The 24,518-nt window shown below is 35.4% G+C and overlaps 1 protein-coding gene across 2 annotated transcripts in view; it reads right to left on the reverse strand.

Annotated features, from left to right (window-relative positions):
* The window catches only part of Vps41 (VPS41 subunit of HOPS complex), a 167,315-nt gene that overhangs the window by 91,522 nt on the left and 51,275 nt on the right, over positions 1 to 24,518 (reverse strand). For both annotated transcript variants that reach the window (XM_046460605.2, XM_058584458.1), the window contains one exon: positions 727 to 801. In XM_046460605.2, the coding sequence (XP_046316561.1) occupies positions 727 to 801 (75 nt within the window). The remainder of the gene's footprint in view (positions 1 to 726; positions 802 to 24,518) is intronic.

The following is a 24,518-nucleotide window of genomic DNA, read 5'->3' on the forward strand; positions in this document are numbered from 1 at the left end:
TTAGAAAAGACTTCTATCGACTTAAAAACAAAAAAGACATTCTTATAAGTGAAAAATCAATCACTGCAACCACTAAATGTCACAGCTCAACATCAGCAAGAAGCACTGATAATTGTTAGTTATACACTGCACAAATGATGTATGTCCTCGGTCAAGGAAGTAGGTGCCAGGTTTTTAGAAAACTGTACATATATTGATTTTACATTTATTTAATGTGGCCATTGTAAGACACTTTATTTTTCTGATAAACTATGATTGCTTATCAAAAGATTCTATAATTCAAGAGAAACATTCATAACTTGTGTGTGGAAATGAAAACCACCAGCCTACAGAAATCATGCCCACAAAATCCAATTTTGTGGATTTATGGCAGAAAGGCATTAAGCTACTGTCTTGCAGGAACTGCAAACTAGTCACTGAGGTGTAAGTGGCATAGAAGTAATGATTAAGGTGACACGTCACCCTGCCACAGCTGTTAATCAGCTTAATACTAGTTATATTATTGACATTCTTGTAATTACATTTCCTAAGGCAAATTTGTGCAAAATATATTTTACTTTAATAATAAGCAATCGGAAGCAAGTCCAATATTCAAAAGAATAATCAGGGTTCTCTTAATGCAGGTATATAGTAAGCAGAATGCATTTCCGATCACCTGGGGTCGGATAAAATCATAGCACTCAGTGCTGGACCAGGAACTTGGACAAGACCCTGTCCTCACCATACCTTGCCATCCTCTGAACACACGCCCATGTGTTCTCCGCTTTCATCCAGGCTAATCTGATTTATCTTCACTGGACTCTATAAAAAACAAACAAAAAGGACACATAAAACTTCAGGAAACCATATATCAATAATCAAATACCTTTGCTCTTTGTAAAATTTAAGTAATATAAGTTGTTTATTAGTTTAATCCATGAGTCAGAGATGTATTCTATTTTGCAAATAAATACAGTAAAATACACCTTTGTTTCACAGACATGTGCAGAAACCCCAACTTTTTCCAGATTTTCTATTTCGTATATTTAAAGTATCAGCCAAAATGTTATTTCTTACACATTGAAAGATGCTGCTGAGAGACATTCCCATGTATAGGATGAGACAGCTGGCACAGAATCCTTCACATCTGGATCCCTAAATCATGGCACAAGCAACACTCTCGTGATGCAGTCCATGAAAAATAAGCTCACTTTTTAAAAGGTCCTAGAATGTTAGAAAAGGAAAGCTCCTTGAAGACAGGTATGTGGTCCATTTTGAAGCTCACAGCAAAGACCCACAACAGAGAAAAGAGCAGAGCCAGGGCTACAACCTTGAGAGCAAGAAGTGAAGACACACACTGCAAAGGGAACACTGTTTTGGGCAGTCAACAAACTGCAAAGACAAAAACAAATGCTGCACTGAGAAAGCACCTATAAGAGCAAGGCTTACTTCTGGCTAGGGAGTCTTCCTTGGATTAATGCTTCCTCAAATTGAATATCTTCTGTCAACAGTTCCCTCATTCTGACCTTCTTGGTACCAAACAACATTTTAATATCCATTTTACTCTCTTCAAGTACAAATCCCATATAGCTCTGATTGTACTTTAAACAGCAACCTTTTATGATCTGTTTCAAATTACAATAGGTGCATGTAGACTAGATTTTTTTTTGTCCTCTTTACTATAATACTATCTACATGTAACAATTTAAATTGTACGTTAAATTCCTTAAAATTTAAAAATTCAGTTACTTAGTAATAACATGTTAACTGCTCAAAAGTCATGTGACCGGTGGCTACCATACTGGAAAACACATGGATCACAACATCTTCCTCATCACAAGAGCATTCTATTGGGCAGTGCTGTTATACCTACAAAACTGAGACCTAGTGCTAAATGCAACCAAGAAATCAAGCCTTCATCATGAGATCTTCTCCCCCACCCACCCACCACTTTTTTTTTTTCTCTTACTGCAAGTTATAAGTAACTTTTCTTTCCTTACACATGTCAAAAGTTACGTACTTGTTCTTGGACTCCATTACTGAAAGGTTCAGGGCCTGTCCTAACATTCTCTGAATCACATTTTTTTAAATTTATTTACTTATTCTAATTTGTTATACATGACAGCACAAGGCATTTCAATTCATAGTACACTTATGAAGCATAATTTTTCATTTCTCTGGTTGTACATAAAGTAGAATCCCACCATTCCTGTCTTCATACATGTACTTGGGGTAATGATGTCCATCTCATTCCATTATCTTTCCTATCCCCTGGTCCCTCTCTTCCCCCTCTCCTCTTTGTCCCATCCAAAGTTCTGAATGACACATTATCTGACATTCAGCTTTAGAAGTGATCAGCTAAGGATGATGACCTTCATCTCACTAGGAAAATGAAGCTAAAAGACTTTATGTAGGTGGTCTAAAGTCAGGGTACTAAGTGGCTGAACCACACAATGATATTCTAAGAACAAATAAACTGAACTTTTCATTACAACACATGTTTCTCCCTGGATAGAAAATTATACCATCACATTAGCAATATTACAGGGGAAAAAAAACACAACTCCATTTAAAGTATGATAATCCCCTTTCCCTCCTGTCTCTGCTAGCAACAGAAGATTTTTTAAACTTATTTTTCTACCAATGATCAATATTCATTGATTCATTTCCCTGACTACTAATATACTTAAGGTGTTTTTCTTAGTCTATTGGTCAATTGATTTGCTCTCCTCTAAAATGTTGGCTCATTATTTTTCTATTAACATGTTTCTTGTTTTATATTCACCCGGACATTATATTTGTTTTCTCCTTTTCTCCAAAGATGGTTACTGCTTTATTTATTATATTTATGCCTTAAATCCTTTTGGGATTCATTTTATTTTCTGCCAAATGGATACCCAGTTGGGCTAGCCCCAGTTATTAAATAATCTATCCTGATCTACTCCTGAAGAAAACTATGTTTATCATATAATAAATATTCATATACAGAAAAAAACTTCTGCATTTTTAAGAATGATCTCTCTGTCCATTTTTTACACCAATTCAACACTGATTTAATTAAACAGGTTGCATATAGTATGTCCTGACATCTAGGAAGGTAAGCTCCTATCTCAGTTTCCACTATTTTGCTTGGCTTTATCAAATATTCATTCTTCCATATAAATTTTAAGATAAAATGACCCAAAACTGTTAAAGATAATGGTCACTATTCAATTGAAACTTACTTAATCCTAAAGGAGCATATAACGTACTGATATGCCCTTCTCTTTACTTCCATGACACCACATTTGTCTGGTTTTCTTTTAAATTTATGGCTGCTCTGTCTGTCTCTTTTGCTGGATATTCTTCCTCTCCTGATTTCCATATCTAATAGTTTTGTCTTTGTGTCTCTCCTCTTTTACATCTGTACTCAATGTTGGTATTCTTTGTTACAGACGATAAAATGACTCCTAAATTTATATCTACAGACCTTATCTCTCCCTATTCCAGAACAATATATGACTGTTACTTTATAACTGTACTTGGATGCCTAATAGGCATTTCATCTAGAGTAAAACCAAACCTAAGATCTTCATATTTCCTTCTGAAGGGGATCTTCCTGATGTGCTCCCCATCTCAGTTAATGACTTCTACATTTTCCAGTTCCCCAAGGCAAACACCATGGAGTCATTTCTGTATCTCATCTTTCTTTCCCACTCTCTATCATATCTTTCAGAAATTCTATCACCTCTTCAGACAAAATTTATCAAGACTTCAACCACATTTCACTATCCCTAAGTTGCCATCCTGGTCCAAATCACTATCATTCTTATATGGATTATCATAAGAGTCTCCTCAATAGTTGACCTTGTCCTGCCCCAACTTTCCCAAAGTGACACTGTTAACTGGTTCAGAAGATGTTACTACTTTGTTTAAAACTCTCCAGTGGCCCCCCCATCTCAAGATTAAAGCCAAACTTTTTAGTATGATCTGTAGTCACAAATGATCTGGCTCCGGCCCTCCCTCCAACTTCTGACCTATCGCTTCTTCCCCCTCCTTCTCTCTATTACAATTATGATGACCTTTAGTTGTTTCACCAGCCTTTGCATTTGTTTACCCTATGCTTGTAATGATTTCACATTTGCTCTTCAGAAAACAAAAGGAAAAATCCCCCAAAGAACTATTAACAAAGATAGTTTATCCTAGAAATAAAAAGCTGGTTTAACAGAGAGATATCAATCTGTATGTGTGTGTGTGTCTGCGTGTGTGTGTGTGTTTGTGTATGTGTATTTTGTTTTGTTGGTACTGGGAATTAAACCCAGGAGCACTCTACCACTGAACTACATTCCCAGCCCTTTATTTTAAAATTTTGTTTTGAAAAAGGGTCTCACTGTTGCCTAGGCTGGCTCAAACATGGGATCTTCCTGCTCAGCCTCCCAGGTCACTGGGATTATAGATGTGTGTAACCATGCTCAGTCAGTATACTTTTCTACATTAATAAAAGACAAAAATCACAGGTCCTCTCAATAAACGCAGAAAGTAGTAAACTCCTAGCATACAAGGAGAAAAATTTCTCAGTCTCATAAAGGGTATTTATCAGTGGTTAGCAAATAAATTGTACTGCACTTAATAGTAGACTGTTGAGACCTTACCTTTTGTTAATGGTACTGATTCTTCTAATCCATAAACACACAGCATTCCTCTATTTACTTAGATTTTCTTCAATGTCATTGAACAAAGTTTTATACTTTTCCCTTTAGGTCTTACCTTGTTTGACAATTTCATTCTAAGTACAGCAATGATAGTAAGCATTCTTGCCTCCTTCCTGACATGCACAATCCAATTAACACAAATAGACAAAACAATATTACACATGTGGGGGAGCACACACAGGGTGTAAAACAAAAAAAGAAAATCTAAAAAGTTCTTACTGCAAAAGTCAACATAGTGACTACCTCTAGGGAAGGGAGAAAACTATGATCCGGAAGGGCTGCCAGGTCTATTTGTACAGAATTTGTGCATAATACTTTTCCATTTATCACTGGCCACAAAACAAAGACCAGAAAATAATATGTAATTATAATAATCATTTCTGCTTTGAGAAGTCATTTTATTTCGTTTCATTTCCAAGGATGTCAACATTATAATCCCCTTATCTATAGAGGATTCAGTCTAAGACATCCAGTGGATACCAAATCCTATTTATAAACACTGGTACTAAAACAGAAGATCTGATGCCAAAACAGCTACTAAGTGACTAACAGGCACGTAGCATATAAAACAAGGATATGCTAGATAAAGGAATGATTCACACTCTAGGTAAGATAGCAAGAGATTTCATTACACAACTCAGAACAATGATCAATTATAAATTATTTGTTTCTAGTACACTCCATCTAATGTTTTCTTTTGGACAGCTGACCAAAGAAGAACAAAAACATGAATAACAGAGGGCTGCTATAGCTGCTTATTTACCTGTGTCATTAATAAATTCTAAGGGTTGGGAGTATAGCTCAGTTGTAGAGCACTTGGCCAGCAAGGCTTTAGTTTGATCCCTAGAACGGTGGAGAGCAGGGAGGGTGGGGTGGACATTCTAGTGTGACTGCACTGTGGTTATATAATTTTTATATTTCAAAAATTTAATGATGTCTCTTTGTTATGGTGGAGATATTAGGTATCCTCCAAAAGCTAATGTATGAGCAATGCAAGAACGTTTAGAGGTTATGACTGGGTTACAATAACCTTAACCTAATCAATCCATTAATCAATTGCCTGACAGGGATTAACTGAGTAGTAACTATGTAAGTAGGTAGGGTGTGGCTAGAGGAGGTGGATCCCTAGAGATGTGCTTTGGTGTATATATTTTATCCTTGTGGAGCAGACAGCTCTCTCTGCTTTCTGGTGCCATGTTCCTAGTTGCTTTCCTCTGCCAAACTCTTCTGTCACCTAAAGCCACAAGGAATTGAGCTGGCCTTGGATGAACTGAGACCTCTGAAACTATGAGTCACCAAATAAACTTTTACTTCTTAAAACTGTTCCTGTCAAGTCTTTACATTACAGCAGTGAAAAAGCTGACTAGAACATTCTTTGTAACCTAAGATATCATAGCTTTAAAATAATTCATATTCTTTACTTCTGGATAAATGTACATTTTAAAAACCATGTTATTTGTATCATTTAATGTCTCTATATATTTCTTTACTGTTTTCTTCATCTATCAGACTAATTAAAAACGTTTTAAATTTAAAAACTTCTTATAGTTTTGTCCATTTCTCCTTGAATTTAAAATGAAGTTTGGTTTTTATACTAAATGCTACACAATTTGGCATATCAAAGGGTTTAACTGTTATATTTTCCTTTTAACTTGTAAACAAAATCAATACAATATGCCTTCTACTGGTTAATGTTCTTTTGCTTTAAACTCTACTTTTTATTCTGTTTCTATTGCCAACAGGCTTAATTTTTGTTTGGCTTTTTATGATGTATATTTCCTCACATCTTTTTGATGTAATATGTCCAATGCTGAGGCCTTTTTTTTGTAAGAATATCTGACCTATTTAACACAGCTCTAGTTACTACATTATTTCATAGATTTTAGAATTATGTTTTCCCATTTCATTTTTATTCTTTTGCTATAATACTCAAATTCTTTTCTTTTTTATAGGCAGGAATTAGATGCTATTCATTCTACTTTTATTTTATTAGTGATTACCTTTAAATTATTATAAATCACACTTGAATTATGTTTCTCACAAAATCAATACAATCACATTGACCCGTTTAGAAAGTGAGGTATTCAGCAGAAGACTATGTGCTACATCTACTTCCTTCTCTATTTTTGAAGTCAAAGTACAAATATCTTCTATTTCTTGGACTATTTTAAACCAACTTAAGAGAGAAGCTAGTTAATACATCAGTAAAAACTGTAATCTTAAATTGTAGGCTCTAGGCATGAATAAAGAGACAATTTTCCTACTGAGATGTCTATAACTTTTAAATTGATTCACAGAAAATTATCATAGATTAAAAATATTTACCCTTTATCATATAAACTGAAAAAGATTTATAATTTATTAATCAACTTAAATTTTTCTTTAGAGTGGCTTTTGAAGAAATCTGAATTTTTTACTCACTAAAATCAAACCAAGTAAACACTCAACTTGCAAAAGAATTAATATAAATTGTACGTTACAAAGAGTTGAACTCACTCATAACAAATAATGTACCTAAAACTAAAAACTAAAAAATGAGATATTGTACTTATGGAATCAGCAAAGAAATTTTACACATCTAGTTCAATCAAGGAAGTGCAAAAATAACACTCTAACGCTCATGATGGTGATTCAAATTTGAAAAGTTTCTGAAAGGTATTTGGCAGTGTATCAAATTCTTAAAGATATACATCACATATCATAACCAAGGAAAAGTGCTTTTCTTTTATAAGATATTAAGAAATGAAAACTACCTAAATTTCTAACAGCAAGGAATCTACGTATTAAAAAATATAATTTAAAAAAGCAGGTTGGGATTGTGGCTCAGTGGTAGAGTGCTCGCCTTGCACATGCGAGACCCTGGGTTTGATCCTCAGCACCACATAAAAATAAATAAATAAAGGGCTGGGGATGTGGCTCAAGCGGTAGTGTGCTCACCTGGCATGCGTGAGGCCCAGGTTCAATCCTCAGCACCACATACAAACAAAGATGTTGATGTTGTGTCCGCCAAAAACTAAAAAATAAACATTAAAAAATTCTCTCTCTCTCTCTCTCTCTCTCTAAAAAATTAATTAATTAACTAATTAATTAAAGGTATTTTTTTAAAAAAGGTACTATGTCATAAAATATTTGGCTTTGTCCAGAGAGAAGTCTGGTCTTTCCCTTGGCTTCTAGGAAGTAATCCCTGTCATAACTGATAGAAATGTCTTGGTTTAAGCCAGATAGCTGGCCTCACCTGACATTAGAGGGGGCCTTCCTACCTCCAAAAGTCTCAGAATGAGGACTGGCCATGCAGAAAAGAATAATCGTGTGATTTAGGGTTGGGACTTTGAGTCATGGTTATCAGTCAACCTGGAAGCTGATATCAACCACATGGATAATGTGTCAATCGTGCCCACATAACAAAGCCTCAATAAAAATCCTGACACATGAGTGTGTGGCAGCTTTTTGTGAGTTTGGTGTGTCTTTTACCAAACAAACGTGGAAGGTTTTGGGAATCCTCAGAAATTGCAGTTGGGTAGACTTGGCAACCTGGAGAACTGTACTCTCAAACCTTGAAATCTGGCTAACTCTACTTAAATATGATCCAATGTTTACAGAATTACCTTATTTATAGATATGTGCATATCACATATGTGACTGGAGTAGATACTCCAAAATACTAGCATTGGTTTTACCTTCTATGTTTTAGTTAGCTTTCTACAAGTATTTTGTGTGTGTGTAATCAGAAAATATTTTTAAAACAGGGTTAAGGAGTGCACTCATTAATTAAAAAAAAAAAAAAACCCAATATCAATATTAATTTTAAAAACCATCATTCTAGGGCACTATTCCACAAATTTTTATTTTGAATGATATGAGTATCATCACTATGCATATTCCATTTTTATAACAGCTCCACATTATTTAATAAAGGACAAATAAACAAAAGGATTTCAATGTTACAACTGTTACAGTAAGTGGTACTTGCAACTGGCATGGCATCTGTAATCATTCCTCCCATAGCCAGGAACAAAATGCCTGACATATTTGGGCAGTTGTTTCTATACACTGTAAACAAAGAAACAACAGAAAGGTTGGCTGTAGGATGTCCATAAACTTGGAAGGAAATTTGACAGTGCAGAATTTTGTGTTTCTTCAATGACTGATTTCCTATACCTTTTAGCCTAACAGCTGAGAAACAGAAAATGTCACATCTAAACATACAATTTGGGGCATGTGTTTGCAAAAATGGGTTACTGGAGTAGATGTGGAAAAAGGAAAGGAACCAAAGAAGACCAGAGAGAAGTGCCTCAGCTGTATTTTCCATTAGCTACAATTTTATTCCTAATGGAGCCATGTTTGGAATTCTGGACAATACAACAGAGTCGGTTCAAAAATCAATAATGTCAAGCTGACACCATAGAACATACAAAAATGTTTCCTTAATGGAATAAAAAAAAAAAAAGAAGTTCGAGTAAGCAGGAGGGGGTGAGAACCAGCACATACCTTCTAAACCCAAGTCCACTACAGGTGGTCTCAAGATCTTAAATTTAAAGAAAAGGCAAAATTACCAATATGTACACCTCATGTGATAATCAATTAACTAATATAAAATGCTTGAAATAAATACACTTAGTATGGATTATGCCAGCTCTTCAATTAGGAATAAATTCACAGTCATTTCAAAAGCTGCTTTTAATGGTGTTCTTTGTGGCAACTTCTTTTCCCCTGACACTCCTCATCATCCCACCTTAAGCTATCAGTCCCCCAATGGTGAACCTAAGAAATCAATCTGCTAATGTATAATTTGTAAGGCTCCTCTGACTAACAAATGGATAATTGATTCCTTCACAAATGCTGCATCCCCATGGACACAGGGTGGAATGAATAAGAAACAGAAGACAGGATTTCATTTTTCTGCTCACAGAGATCCACTAGTTAGCAATCCCAACACCCACATGGTTGCCAATGCAGCTTCATGCTCTTTAGTCACAGTTAGCGAGCAAGCCGCACTTACATTCCATGTGTGAAAAGCAAATGTCTGTTCTTTCGTACTTGGGAAAAGCCCATCTTACTGCTTATTTTACTCTCCACTGATGATACACCCTAGAGATAGGCAAGACCTCCATCTGGACTTAGCCTATGAAAAATATACCTGATCACAGGTATTCTAGAAATCCACAAAACAAAATATTAATTTTTCACTGACTTACTTTAAAGCCAAAACAGCCCATCCTTTAAACTCTCAAACCTTCTCAGCTGCTATATGATTTCATCTCTGGCATTAAATCCTTCTTTGATTCAAGAAAGGGAATAAATTTAATAAAAAGCAATCTTAAAGCTAGAAAACTTTTGTGAAATTTTCCCTGAAAGTCCCAATATGGGTTGAGTAAAAGCAGGAGGAGATGTAAGGGTTCTAACCAGTTCTTCAGGAGAGCTACCCACTCACTGCCCCTGGGCCCCAGGGTGCTGAGTCACTCATTGTACCAGAGCCAATGGCTGCTGTCCCTGCCTCCATTGCCAACTGTTCTCCCCAAGGTTGCCAAGAAATTCCCAGGGAAATGGGAACTCATTCAGCCTTCCATGACTTGATTGCTTTGTGACAACTTCCCTTGCTAACCAACTTTCTCTTCCCTTAGTAATAACAACTGCTCTCCACTGTTGAATTTACCACCATGACCTACATAAACACTGCTGAACAAAAGAAGAAAAACACAATATGGACACTTTTTGTTATTTTTGGTCCAAATAACAAAAGCTTAAATACATCATATTTTCCTAGCACACCAGTTCCATCCCTGCAAGAAGCTATGAAGACATGAACACACAGTATATTGCTTGGGAGAAAATTAAAGACAATTACTACAACAAGTTTCTCCTTAAAAAATGGATATGGGAGATATCAGATTTTAAACTAACAAGCATGACAAATATTACAGAAAGAGATGAGGGGAAATCCTACAAAAAATGATTTATTCCTTGTCTGAGTTCAAAACAGTATTAAATTCTATATATGTTATAAACGTTAAATAAGTGGAGATAGAAAAAACATCTTCAACACCACAATAAACTATACAAAGAAATGACTGATTATCTCTTCATTCCTTAAGTGTGTTAAATAACACAATATGAACAGTCTTCTGCCTAAATTAGGCCACCAAAGTTATTCAGGGAAGGGTCACCAACGCCTTCCTAGTTTCAAAGTCAATGAATGTCCTTCAGTTCTCATGACTCTCTGGCATGTGAAACGCTTCTCCACTGGCTTCCATCATACCTATTTCTCATTTCCCTCCTGCCATTTAGTCACAACTTCTCAGTCACCATTCTAAGTTATAATCTTTCTTTAGCCTGCCTCTTAATTATCAGTATTCACTTCACTTTAGCTCAGATCTCACTGCAGGGGTGTATTTTCATATACCACAAATGTTCTTCAGCTTTGTGTCTTCTGTACTCTCAATTTCACCAAATAACTGTCAGTCCACTTAAGACATTTAAGTCAGAGTACTAAGAGGCATCCCAGAACCATTTTCCTCCCTCACACACCACACAAGCAATCAAAGATGACCAAGTCCTACCATTCCACCTGTCTTAATGTCTTTCAAATTTATCCTTTCACTACTGCTATGGCAGATGGTCTCATAATTTATATCACTTTCCCAAACAAGCCCACATGCATGTCCCCCCACATACTCTTCATCTTCACCTTCTCCACACTGTCAATCACAAGGTCATCCTTCTAAAAACAAATTAGATATGTTACTACCCTTTTTAAAGAAGAAGCTTCTTAACTCTTTCAAATAGAGACTATACATCACATTTACCCTTAGCAGTGTCTGCTCATGATTGCTATCTATGAGTAATTTTATTTCTTTTCTTTTCTGGTGCTGGGGATTGAACCCAGGGCCTTTCACATACCAAGTATGTGCTCTACCATTAAACTATACTACCAGACATAAGGAAAATTATTAACAGAGACCCTTTTGCCTTCAAATCCTAATTTGAGTAATTAAAATACATGGTCATCATATTGATAAAATTGTTCTTCATTATCTGACTCCACTTACCTCACCAGGCTCATTTCTAGTCAGAACCAAAGGATCCAGAAGATTCTAGCCATCTGATTTTTTGAAATGTTCTCTTTAACTCTTTTTCTTTGGCCTAAAATAAGCAATGAACAATCCCCTCTTCATCTTCCCCCACCTAGAAAAGTCCTTCTTTTCCTGTAAGATTAAATGCAAGCATCCACTCTTCTGGGAAGATATCTAACTTCTTTTTTGCTGGTTGGGATATGCCTCTCATGTTTTTCCACATCACCCTCTCTCCTCATTTCAGAAGAATAACTCGCTTTGTTGCCCACCTCCCTGTAAGCCCCACAAGAAAAAAATTCTACTTTAAACTAAGCAGCTGGCAGAAGAAAAGCTCAAGGAAGTTGCAGAGGTGAGAATCATTCTTTCGAAATTTAAGGTACACCTCATGTAACCAGAAAATAGATAAATACATAAACAAAAGCTCTGTTAGAAGGCAACTGAAGAATAGAAGAGATGAAAACAGAAATGGAAATTTGTCATGTTACTTTCTTAAAAATAAGAAAATTTAAAGAATGTAAAGCCTCAAAAATAGTTCAATGGAAAGAGTTAACTTCCGATATGCCCCTGCTCTCTTGGGACCCAATGTTTTCAATGTTCAATATTAGGCTTGAACAGCTGAAGAGAAGCTGACAGTCCACTGTGGCAACCATGTCCCTGGGATGCTAATTATATTTCATAATTAAAATGAACATTCAAGAAACATATCTTCTTATAAGGTTTTACACATGATTCTGCCTCTCTTAAGATTGAAAACCTACATTAATTTGAGGCTCTTTAAGTGATATTTCAACTTTTAACAGAAGCTGCTATTTATGCAGATCGGGAAAAATGCTTTCTTTATAAGTAGCAATTCATTTCAATTTGAGAAATAATTAGGAAATATGAAAAGCAGCCAGCTTATTCTTTTTTTACTGCTTTGAACAAACAGAAGATATAAGTGATGAAATGTAGCACAGCTGGCTATTATGTTACATATAAAATTCTACATGATGAGCTGACAGAAATATCCTTTTATTCTACTAGTCATCAAGTATTATGAATTTATACTTTCAGAAATCCACCCCTATTTTTAAAAGCAAAACTGATTTCTAAGTGAAAACTGTTTGACTAAGTTATATGGTAGTTAAAAATTGAGCATACCAATATTGCTATTTTAATAGTTCCTTGTCTATCATTTGAGGAGATGTCTGCTATGATTATAGTCCAGGAATTTACAAATGCTCCCCAAATATTACAAACTACTGAACTGTATATGATTCCTTTCCTATGATTTCAAAGCTGTGGTAGTTCAAGAAAAGTAGCTTTATGGTTCATTGGCACTCTCCCCCAATGCTCAAAGGTGATGTGAATAATACAAAATGACCAAAGTACGCTGGTACACTGTTTATATGTATCTCCAGGTAGCCCTGTTTATATTCTCTAATGTCTACTATAAGAATGTTATTTGATAAGAAAAAAATTAATTATTAGATAACTTTAACTTGCCACTTAAATATAACTTCCATTCTAATGACCTAAAAATCAAATTACACTACTAGAAAATAAATGTCCTTGATTTAAACTTTAATATCCTCCAAATAATCGAAATCAACTCATTTGGGGATTGAAAGACTAGAAACAAGTTCTGTAGAAGAGGCATCTTGTTTGGAAAGAAAAATAAGGTAATTTTGCCTATTCACTGTGTCATCACTGTTTTAAGTTAACATTTGAGTTTAATTTTTCTGCATTTGTAAGAATGCTTAAAATCAGTTTTTGCTAATCACTGAAATACTCCTAAATGCTTCTTCTCTTATTCTTTAAACATGTCCTCCAGGCTGGACTCCCAGCTCAGTGGCAGAACATTAGCATAGCTGGGTTTAATCTCTAGAATCACAAAAATAAATATATTAATTAATGAATTAATTAATTAATTAAAATATAATAAAAATAGCCTTTAACCACGAGATTTTAACTACCTCCCCATAAGGGCACACTGAGTTTGACTTAGATGCTGTAAATTTATGAGACCACAGGCATTTACAACCTCCCTTGACCCCTAATACTCTAAGCTGCAGTCCCTACCTGGAGCCCAAGACCAAGAGCTCTGTGTGTACAGCTGATTAGTAAAAGGCTCAGACACTCACCCTGCTGCTGTGCCCTGCCAGAACGACACAACTCAGCAGCAGCAGGGGCACAGAAACAGCCTTTCCATCTATGGAAGACTTATTAGATGGATGTTCGTTTTCTAAATCCTAACAACCTTTAAAAGCACAGTGAGGATTTGGAAGGGATTGCCTCCTAAGAAGCTGGCATACTGCTGATTCCTAGAGCTGTTTTCCTTCTGTTAAACTTCATCTGCTTCTGCCTGTGCCTGCCACATCCCTGTGGACAATAGTAGGAACTGGCCTTGCATGTGACACCAGACAGTAAACACATATCCAGACAGTTATTCACAAGCTGGGCACTGATTACAAAGCATTACTACAAGAAAACAAAGAGCAACAACAAAAACAGGCTTTTAGTGAATGTTTCCTCTTTTATTCACACGCCTGGGACTGAACTGGATACCAGGCACTGAGAGGTAAACAAAATAAATGGAGGCCTTGCCCTCATTAATGAATCCCTGAAATACTACTCAAGGTTGAGACAGGGACCTTCTGGGATGCTAAAACCCTGCAGTTGTCCTCTGCAGTAGGAGGATGAATAGTGAATCCAGAGTTAGAGCTCATTTCCCCTGAACTTGTGATAGCCACATCCTGTTGCAAATGAGAAGAAGGTAAATTTCCTTAACAGTTCAGATGAACATCTTGGACAAGTTGCATGCTGGTTTCCCCATGATGCCTTGAATGTTTTCCTACAATAGTAAGTTTGGCAAATAAGAGGAAAACTAACAGGACCGTCTATGAAAATCAATATCAGTCTCAAAAACAGCATAAGGAGCGAACAAAAATTTCTCTTCCTAATATTCAGTTTCGATGAAAAATTTCTGAGAATATACCAAAACATTGCACTTGGTTTTGATGTAATTGTGAAACAGTCTACTCTACTAGAATACCAAAGCTAAAAAGATGTTTAAAATAAACCTTTTTTTCATATATAAATAACATGAAATAAAATAATACTGACAGTTTTCAAAATTGTGATATATATAAAATATGATGAAAATTATTTGTTCTTAAACTGCGCAAATATTCTCTTCAGTTATACATATAACTACCAAAGACAGAAAAAAATGACAAAAGAAAGGCAGTCACTAAGTTATCAGATTGTTGCAAGAGAATAAGGAAGGAGACAAATTCGCTAATAACTGCATGTAATGAAAAAAGCAACTAATATTACCAAAACACTCCAAATGATATTAAGGGAAAATAATCTTTATAACACTAGAACATCTTCTTTTGAGATATTTCCTGAAGGAATAAGAAGCAACTATCAAACACCAAATGCATATTCTTCTGCATGGAGGGACTAAGGATGATGTGACAGAGAAGATGGGATACTGGGCAGTTCCATGGGTAGAGACAGAAAGCACATTCCAGCAGAGCTAAAGGACAAAGTATGGGCACAGTATAGGCCATGAGGAGGGACAATACTGTCAAGGCTGAAGACAGGAGTCCTGAGCGCTGCACAGAAGAGCTGCTCTATTCCACAGGTAGAGGCATCACTTGATTGTCTTTGGTGAAGTGATAAAATCTCAATATTGTTTAGGAAGACTACTTGGGCAGGAAATATTTGAAGAGACATTAGGAAGGAAGATCAGCTGGGTTTTAGTATAATACCCCAAGTGAGATCCAATCAAGAATTGAACAAGAGTGAGGGCAATATAAAGAACTAGCTAAGGAAAGAATAGGCTAAATGAAGCATCAGAAGGAAATACAGGGAATGATGGGAGGCAGATGTCAGAAGATAAAAGTCACAGAGATGGAAATAAACACTAAGAAGCAGAGAAAATAGGGCCTTCTGAAGAGATAATATTTATCAGGGATATGGAAAACCTAGATTTTGCAATCAGTCAGAGTGATTTTTTTCCTTGGCTCAAGTAATAAGGTTGAAAAAAAGAATAGGAGACTTTACTTTGTAGTCCCCCTAGGTCCCGTTGAAAAGAAACAAGATATGCTGTCTAATTAAAAGGATTGTCCCTTGGCAGGACTGTGTAGGGAGCAGCTTAGTGCTGTCAGCCTGTGGAGGCAGAACACAACAGAAAAGGTACAACAGTAATTCACAACATAGATGTTTTCTTATATCATACATCTCAACAAATCTGAATTATTTTTAATATTAAGCAAAAAAATAAACTTTGATGGGTTTAGTGACAGACAGACATGGTAAATACAGCAGCCTCTACAGTTGGACATGGCCCCAAGACTGCTAGTCTACAGGATATCTAATCCTACAATTCCAGAACATGAAACTCACTAAAGAGAATAATAAGTGCTTTCCATAAGAAGCAAGGCAACAGAAATAGAGTTGTCACCCGAGACCAGGTAGGTAGAAAGGGGGAAAAAAGCACATTACTATTCTTTAAAAATGAGTTTTAGAAGCCCAGCACTTCCAAAAAAAAATCTGTTTGCAGTAAACACAGTCTCTCTTATTTTTCTCACTTCTATTTTTAACTTAATAACAGCAGTTGCAATGCTAATGAACTTTGTTTATCTAAAAGTTAAACAGTTGATAAAGGAAAGCCAAAAATCACTTATCTAAAAAGGGCAGGCAATGCATCAATTTAATTGAGATTAAGTTGTTACGGAGAAAATCCCTTATTTATTTTTCCAACACAAGATGAAGGGAAGTTACATAACACTTCACAAATTTAGCCATAATTTTTAAATTTGGGGGTGGGGGTGGCACAGGGCATTGAACTCAGGGCCATTCAACCACTGAGCCACATCCCCAGCCCTACTTTGTATTTTATTTAGAGACAGGGTGTCACTGAGTTGCTTGGCGCCTCGCTTTTGCTGAGGCTGGCTTTGAACTCGTGATCTCCCTGCCTCAGCATCCTGGGCTCTGGGATTCAGGCATGCGCCGCCATGCCTGGGAAATTCAGCAGTATTTACCACAAAACGTATTGTTATAATGCTCTCTAGTATAAAAACACTGCTTTATCAATTCCCCCATTTAAACCATTCCTTAAGAAGACCAACATCTCTCAAAAAATTCTCAAAAGAAAATTCTTGTAAACCAAGTTTCAACATCTCTACATTTAGAAGAAATTCCTGAAGTCAACTCACTAGATCTACAGTGCAAATGATTTTTAAAAACTACTGATTGAAGTAAGCATTTTCTTAACATTATTTGTGCCAGGTGATTTGTGCCAGGTTACCTACCCCTCCCAAATAAACACAGGCTCTAATGAAGCAGGCAGTGAATGTGAGTGAATCACAGAAACTTCTCTTTTTTCCCCTTTTACCTGTTTTATATAAAATGGATATTATTAAAACCAAACATATGAATGAATTAAAAACTAACAGTTCTTCAGAAACCATGGGAAATGTCTGCAGTAAAAACTGAGGCTCAGCTTGATCTACCTTCAGATAACGATTAACTTACTAAGTCTTGCACTACATATATTACATGTATTGGCTCTCATAATATCCCAAATTGTCGTACAAATCAGAGGTGTGACTGTAATCCATATATAGATAAAGAAAATGAAAAAAAAAAAAAGAGGTTATTACTTAACTTGCCCAAACTAAACAAATACAAGGCAAAGGCTGGAAAGCAGGATTCTGACTCTAAGCCTGGCCTGTACCCTGTGCTATCTAACTTAAGCAGCACGTCTACACCTGCCACCTGAGCCCGATCACCCTTCTGCTGGACATTATTGCCCTGTCAGCACTTCATCTGGAATCATTCCATCAACACCTCTCTTTCTACACCCATTTTTGGCTAGTGGGTTTCCAATAAGGCAATGTAGTAAAGGGAAGAAATGGAGGTAAGGAAATAAAACAGAAAATCGGTATGCTCAATGAGTTGCAAATTTTTGCAAATAGTGGTCCTCTCTTATCTGTGGCTTCACTTCCCAAGGTTTTAGTCACTTGTAGTCAACTGTAGTCTGAAATTATTAAAGGGAAAATTCTAGAAATAATCCATAAGTTTTATATTGTATGCTGCTCTGAGTAAGGTGATAAAATCTCATCCCACCCAGGATGTGAATCATCCCTTTGTCCAGCACAACTGTACTATACACACTACCAGCCTGTTAGTCACTTAGTAGCCATCTTTGTTAAGAGATCACAGTGCCTGTTTTCAAATGAGCTTATTTTACTTAATAATAATAGTTCCAAAGGACAAGAGTAGTGATTTGGTAATTTTCTTAACAGTGTATTGCTATAATTGTTACTTTATTGTTGTTGCTAATCTCTTACTGTACTTAATTCATAAGTAAAACTTTATCACAGATATGTATGTATAGAAAAAATATACTACAAATAGAGTTTAGTGCTATCCATAGGTTCAGGCATACAGTGGAGGTGTTGAAATCTCTCTCACATGTATAAGGGAGGACTACTGTAAGCTTTTCCCAGCAAGTCAAGAACTTTATTCTGTGTCATAATATCAAGCAAAAATATTTCTCATAGTACAGTGAGAATATTTTGCTTGAGGAAAAGTGAAAACTTAACATAAAAAGCAAAACTTTAAAAATTTTAGAAGAAAACCTAGAAAGATAACTTCACAACATGGGATATTTTAATAAAAGCAAAACCCAATTTTCCCTCAGAAAACATAAAAAATTAAAAACTACAAATAAGATGTTGTAGTCAGTTTTTCATCACTGTGATCAAAATAAATGACAAGAACAACTGAGAGAAGGAAAAGTTCATTTTGGAAAAATGTCTTCAGAGGTTCAGCTTATCATGGGCCAACTCCATTGTTCTGGGCCTGAAGTAAAACAGAATATCATGGTGGAAGGGTGTGGCAGAAGAAAGCTGTTGGCTCATGGCAGCCAGAAAGCAGAGAAAGTAAGAGAGGAGCCAAGGACAAGATATAGTCCAAGGGCATGCCCCAGTGACCTAATTCCTTCACTCATGCCCCACCTGCCTATAGTTACCACCTTAAAGTCCATTCAAATTATTAATCCATCAAGCCAATTAATCCACTGATGAGGTTATAGCTCTCATAATCTAATCATCCAACCTATGAACATTCCCACTTTGAGGATTATGGTTTCAAAAAATAAGTTTTTGTTTGGGGCAGGGAAAACATTTATAGATCTAAACCATAACAACTACATTGAAATTTAAAAATTTCTGAATTGCAAAGGCCATAAATGAAAAAGAAAGTCACAGACTAGAAGATTTTTTTCACTTTTCAAAGAAAAGTATTATCCATACTTCATATGCTGCCCTGGAGGAGAGCTCCCAATTCTAGTATCTGGTATTGATTAGACATTTAAAAGCTTTGCCAAACTGATAGGTATAAAATGGTATCTTATTGTTTTACTTCATGTTTCCCTTATGATTCTGTGATTACTACAGAAACTGAACATCTTTTCATGTAGCTATTGGGCATTCAGTGTTCTTCTGAGAACTGCCTGTTCATATTGTTTGCCCAATTTCATTCTGGTTTTGTTTGGGTTTTCCTTATTGATCTGTAGGAGTTCATTACATAAGTAACATTTTAACAAAAATAAATATACTCTGAAAACTTGGTAAAACATCTTATGATTACAGCTTTTATAGAACTTAAATAATCAAAACAAGTGTACAAGCATATGAAAACAATAACGTTTAAGTTTAAAATATTAATATAGTGTGAAAGTGGATGTTTTCCTAAAAGTAAATTGTGAATGTTTTAATTTATAGTAGAAAGATTGGCAAGGGTTAAATTTGACTTAGTAACTTAATTTTTCTAATTTTGAGCCATTATATGAGTCACCCTGATCAATGTTGTTACTTTTTCAATGTTGTTGTTTCTGCTTGTAAGCAATGAATTTTTAAATTACAAATCAATTTAGAATTTCACACATATACTAAAACAAAGTATATGAACAATTCTCAAGAGTAAACAGTCTCATTAGTAACCAGAAAAATGCAAACTAAATCAATAAATTTCTGATTTTCTAGAATTCTAAATGGCAATGAATTTTTGAATGACAGAAGCCAGTGTTGGCGACAAGACATAGCAATACCCTTTCAAATAGTGCTGACAGGAATATAATTCAGTATAAGCTAATTGTAGGGAAATGTAACAATCTGTAGTAAAACCTTGATAGCATCTGACCTAGAGACTTCACCTCATAAAGAAAGTCAGTCACAAGATTTCCCAACTCACCCAAGGATGCTCATCCTAGTTTTATTACAGGATTTAGGATCATTCATTAAGTATACAGAGCACTGAAAAGTTGGTTCTTAGACAACTCCAAGCAATAACAGACCCACTTTATACTTTGAGAAACTTTTCTTGTATAATTATGGTAGGTCTCACATCATTTCTGTCACTGAGCAACCTAAAATGCTCTAATATATTAATTTTTTCCACAAGGAGTAAGATTTTCAGACTACCACTCAGAGCACTTGATTCTTTCTCGGAGATGAAACTCTAGGCAACCATTGATCTGCTTTCTGTCACAATGTATTTATTTGCATTTTCCATAATTCTATAAATGTAATTTTATAATATGTGGCATGACTTGGTTTCTTTAACTTATCATGATAAAGTTGAAATTCACCCAAGTTACTGCATGAATCAATAGTTCATTCCTTCTATTGATGATTATAAATGTAATCTTATAATATGTGGCATGATTTGGTTTCTTTAACTTATCATGATAAAGTTGAAATTCACCCAAGTTACTGCATGAATCAATAGTTCATTCCTTCTATTGATGAGTACAATGCCATTATATGAATATAACACATTCTGTTTACCTACAGGTAGACACATAGATTGTCTCCAGCTTAGGACTATCATGAATAAAACTGATATGAATATTGATATCATGTTAATATATATATGCTTTCAGTTTCTACGTGTGAAAAGGCTGGAATGGTCGACAGGTTTATATTTACTATGTTAAAAACGTGCCAAACTGTTTTCCAAAGTGGTTATACTATTTTACATACTCACCAGCAGTGTGTAAGAGTTCCAGTCTCTCCACATCCCCACTAATGATATGGTAAGTTTTTGTAATTAAAGCCATCCTAACAAGTCTATTTAGTGGTATACATTACTCCACTTTACCCAATGTTAATATTTCTTCTTCCTATCAATTAAATTTAAAAAAAAAAAAAAGCTAAAGTGTTAAGATATAATAGCTACTCCTGAAAGCATTCATCTTTCAAAATTCACCTTAAATTTCAGTTTCTATAGGTTCTCCCCAGTCTCAGCCTTGTTCATAAGCCTTTTCATAGTCTTACTTGACAAAAGTGCCTGAATCCTCAAAAAGAACTATCAGAATTGACAGCACTCTGTCCTGAAAAAGGAAATAAATCTACATGTTTCAGACAATAAGCCTTAGTCTACCATTCTGTTCAAAGTCATGCTCTCAATAGTTAAAAATTATTTCAACCCTGACTTTGAAATATGTGGAATCCCAGGGTAATTTCCTTTAGTGAAAAAATATTACATTTTAGCTATTTAAGAGAGATTTGTCCAAATGCAGTTATCACAAAAAGGTCAGAGATATACAATATTCTGTAAAGTAAGTATGACACTTTAAATGAGAGAAGCATCCTTAACTCTGAATAAGCTTTCACAGCCACTTAGATGTATAGATGCTACCAAAGTTATCAAACTACTTATAAATACTTATTCCACAAACTTGAGATTATTTTTAATGCAGGAAATTGGAAATATGAATTTCCTTGGCATCATTTATCAGAGTTAGAATGATTCCCATTTAAGTAATTCTCAACTCATTTGACACATCTCTTATCACTCAAATACTGTGCCCAAATATAGAAAACAGGTTCTTTAACCACAGGAGAATCTGAAACCTGTCAATCAGTCTTAGACAACCATTACAGGCACTGGCACATTTGGGCCAACAATGTACCATTTTAATCATATCAAAAGATACAGGCTATGCTTCCCAATTAATGATGCCACATTTTGACTAGCACACTATTGATGATACTTGCTTGAGTTTGATAAGCAAGTACTGTTAGATCAAATGTAATGCAGCATTTCTTTGCTCAAGGATAGGTAGTTTAAGTTTTTAGATCTGTTCCAAAGAGTCTTTCAATGAACAGTTACCCCAACATCACAATGGCCACAATTTTATGAAAAAGCTGGACTGTTCAGAGAATAATTTTTGCATGATATCTGTCTTAACTCTCAAAGAGTTGGTCATGTCCATATTATTTCCCACAACATATACACAATAACTACAATGTCGGAAAGGAAGATGTAAAACTTTGATTATCTGGAAAATTATAAAGACATGGAATTTTTCAGACTTGGGATTATAGTCTTTTGCTGCTAACAACAGAGATTCACTTTGAAAAATGTGTTATGAAACTGCATGATTGGACCAACATTACAGAGTATAATTACATAAACTAAGTTGATTACAACATCACTGGGAGATATAATCTTATGGGATCATTGTAGTATATGTAGTCCATCAATAATTGAAATGTCATTATGTAGCATATGACTGTATTAGTTCAATCAAATTATTTTGGGGGTCATTGAGGTATCAGGGATTAAACCCAGTGACACTTAACCACTTAGGCACATACCTGTGCTTTTTTTTTTTTTTTTAATTTTAAGACAGGGTATCACTAAGTTGCTTAAGGCCTTTCTAAGTTGCTGAAGGTAGCCTTGAATTTGCACTCCTCCTGCCTCAGCCTCCAAGCACTTAACAGTTTAGCCAAATTCGCACTTAACAGTTTAGCCAAATTCTATCTATTATTCACTTCTATTAATTCTACCAAGCATTTATGCTGAGAACTAAGGACAGCAAGACAAATTATACTAAGCAACTGTCCTCAAGAAGCTAGCTTTCCATGAGGAGAATGAAATTAGTGAAAGAATCTCAATAAATATACCATATACTCTAATGGAGGTAACACAGAGGAGATGATTAAGTCATACAAAATATAAAAGAGGTGTGTAAGAATATTAAAAATGCAATTTAAGAATCTTAAAGGTACATTGAACTTTTAGGGAATAAAAGTATTTCCTTGATGAAATTTGAAGAAAAAAATGGGTGATCCTCCAAATATTTATATATCAATACAAAGATACTAGGAACTCATTTATATTAGAGATGAATTCTAAGCCAATAAAGCAACAAAAGGTCAGGGTGCAATCTGAACAATGGCTGAGTCCCAATGTCTACAGAGAAAAATGAAGCCATGGTCATTCACACACTAGTCACAAAAATATCCTTTTACTCAGGTTAGGGTCGTGACTTAATAAGAATGCCAACTCATGCCAAGGAGGTGTTGAGTGCACCAGGAGAGGAGGATGGGAAAGGGAGTGGACATGAAGCACATAACCAGAACTCAAGCTCAGACTTCCCTACTTGGCACATTTTCTATCTATAATGATCTTTCAAAGTCTCAGCTTCTAAATTCCGAAGATTTCATGAATTACTCATAGCAACTAGGAAAGGTCTGAGTATTCATTAGTAACTTGTTATGTACTGTTGAAAAAGAGGGTTCTCTTTCCAAAGTAGAATTTAAGGTTGAGATCTCACAGTAGCTTGAGCTTCCATAACAAAAAAACATAGGGTGGCTTAAACAAAGGAGATTTATTTTCTCATAGTTCTAGAAGCTGAAAATCCTAGACCATGGTGGTTTCCAGTAAGGGCTCTCTCTTCATGGCTTACAGACTGCAGCCTCCTGGGGCTTGTAGGAGGAGCATTCTGGTATCTATTCCTATAAGTACACTAACAGCATCATGAAAACCCCACCCTAATGACCTCATCTAAACCTAATCACGTCTTAAAGGTCCCATCTCCAAATGTTATCACATTAGAGGTTAGGACTTTAATATATGAATTAGGAAGGGAGAAGGAGATGATGACACAATTCAGTCTACAGGAGATAACATTATTGTTATATTATAACAATATAAAAGCTTCTAATTATAAATATCGTAAGGAACTCTTGAGTGACTAATACATAAGAGAACAAAGACCTGGCTCCCATGGGTCCTCCTGAAAGGCTGAATAATGACCAAAAAAAAAAAAAAAAAACACATCATTTATGGGTATGATTCAAAATTATATTATCCAACATCTGCTTACTGAATACCAAATTCCCCCAGAGAAACAAGAAGGAAGAAGAGGAAAGGAGCATAGCAGAAGACATAGCCCCTGCCCTCTAAGACCTGAACAGTAAGCTCCAACTGACAGGACAAGGAGCAATACTACATGTGAAATGATAACTATACAGGAGTTCAGAGCAAGAAAACAACTCAGGACAATAATCCAGGGAAAGAACTTCACAGAAAGAATAAAATTTAACTGAAGAAGGGCATTCTAGGGAAAAAGACATGATTAAAAGCTTAGGAACAAGCATGCTGAGGGCAATAATCAGAAGATAATGACTAGAGAGGGACAAAACTAGATTATTGGATATTGGATATTGGATATTGGAAAGGTAGTTCCTGGTCATGACCAGGGTTTGGAATGCTTAGCTAATTACGACTGTATCTGGGAAGTCATGAGGAGCCATGGAATATTGGAGACACAATGATTAGGCTGAAGACTGGGCTGGAAAGGGTGACCAGAAGCAAAGGGACCTAGGAGGAGTGAGTTAAAACAAATTCTATGAATTAAGGAATTCTGGAATTTTGTTAGCATATGAACACAAAGATTAATTAACAACTAAGGAATGGAGTCTGTAAA

The sequence above is a fragment of the Marmota monax genome, unplaced genomic scaffold (genome assembly GCF_021218885.2).
Source record: "Marmota monax isolate L192 unplaced genomic scaffold, Marmota_monax_Labrador192_F-V1.1 WCK01_AAM20220418_F8-fsc00107, whole genome shotgun sequence".
NCBI classification, from domain to species: Eukaryota; Metazoa; Chordata; class Mammalia; order Rodentia; family Sciuridae; genus Marmota; species Marmota monax.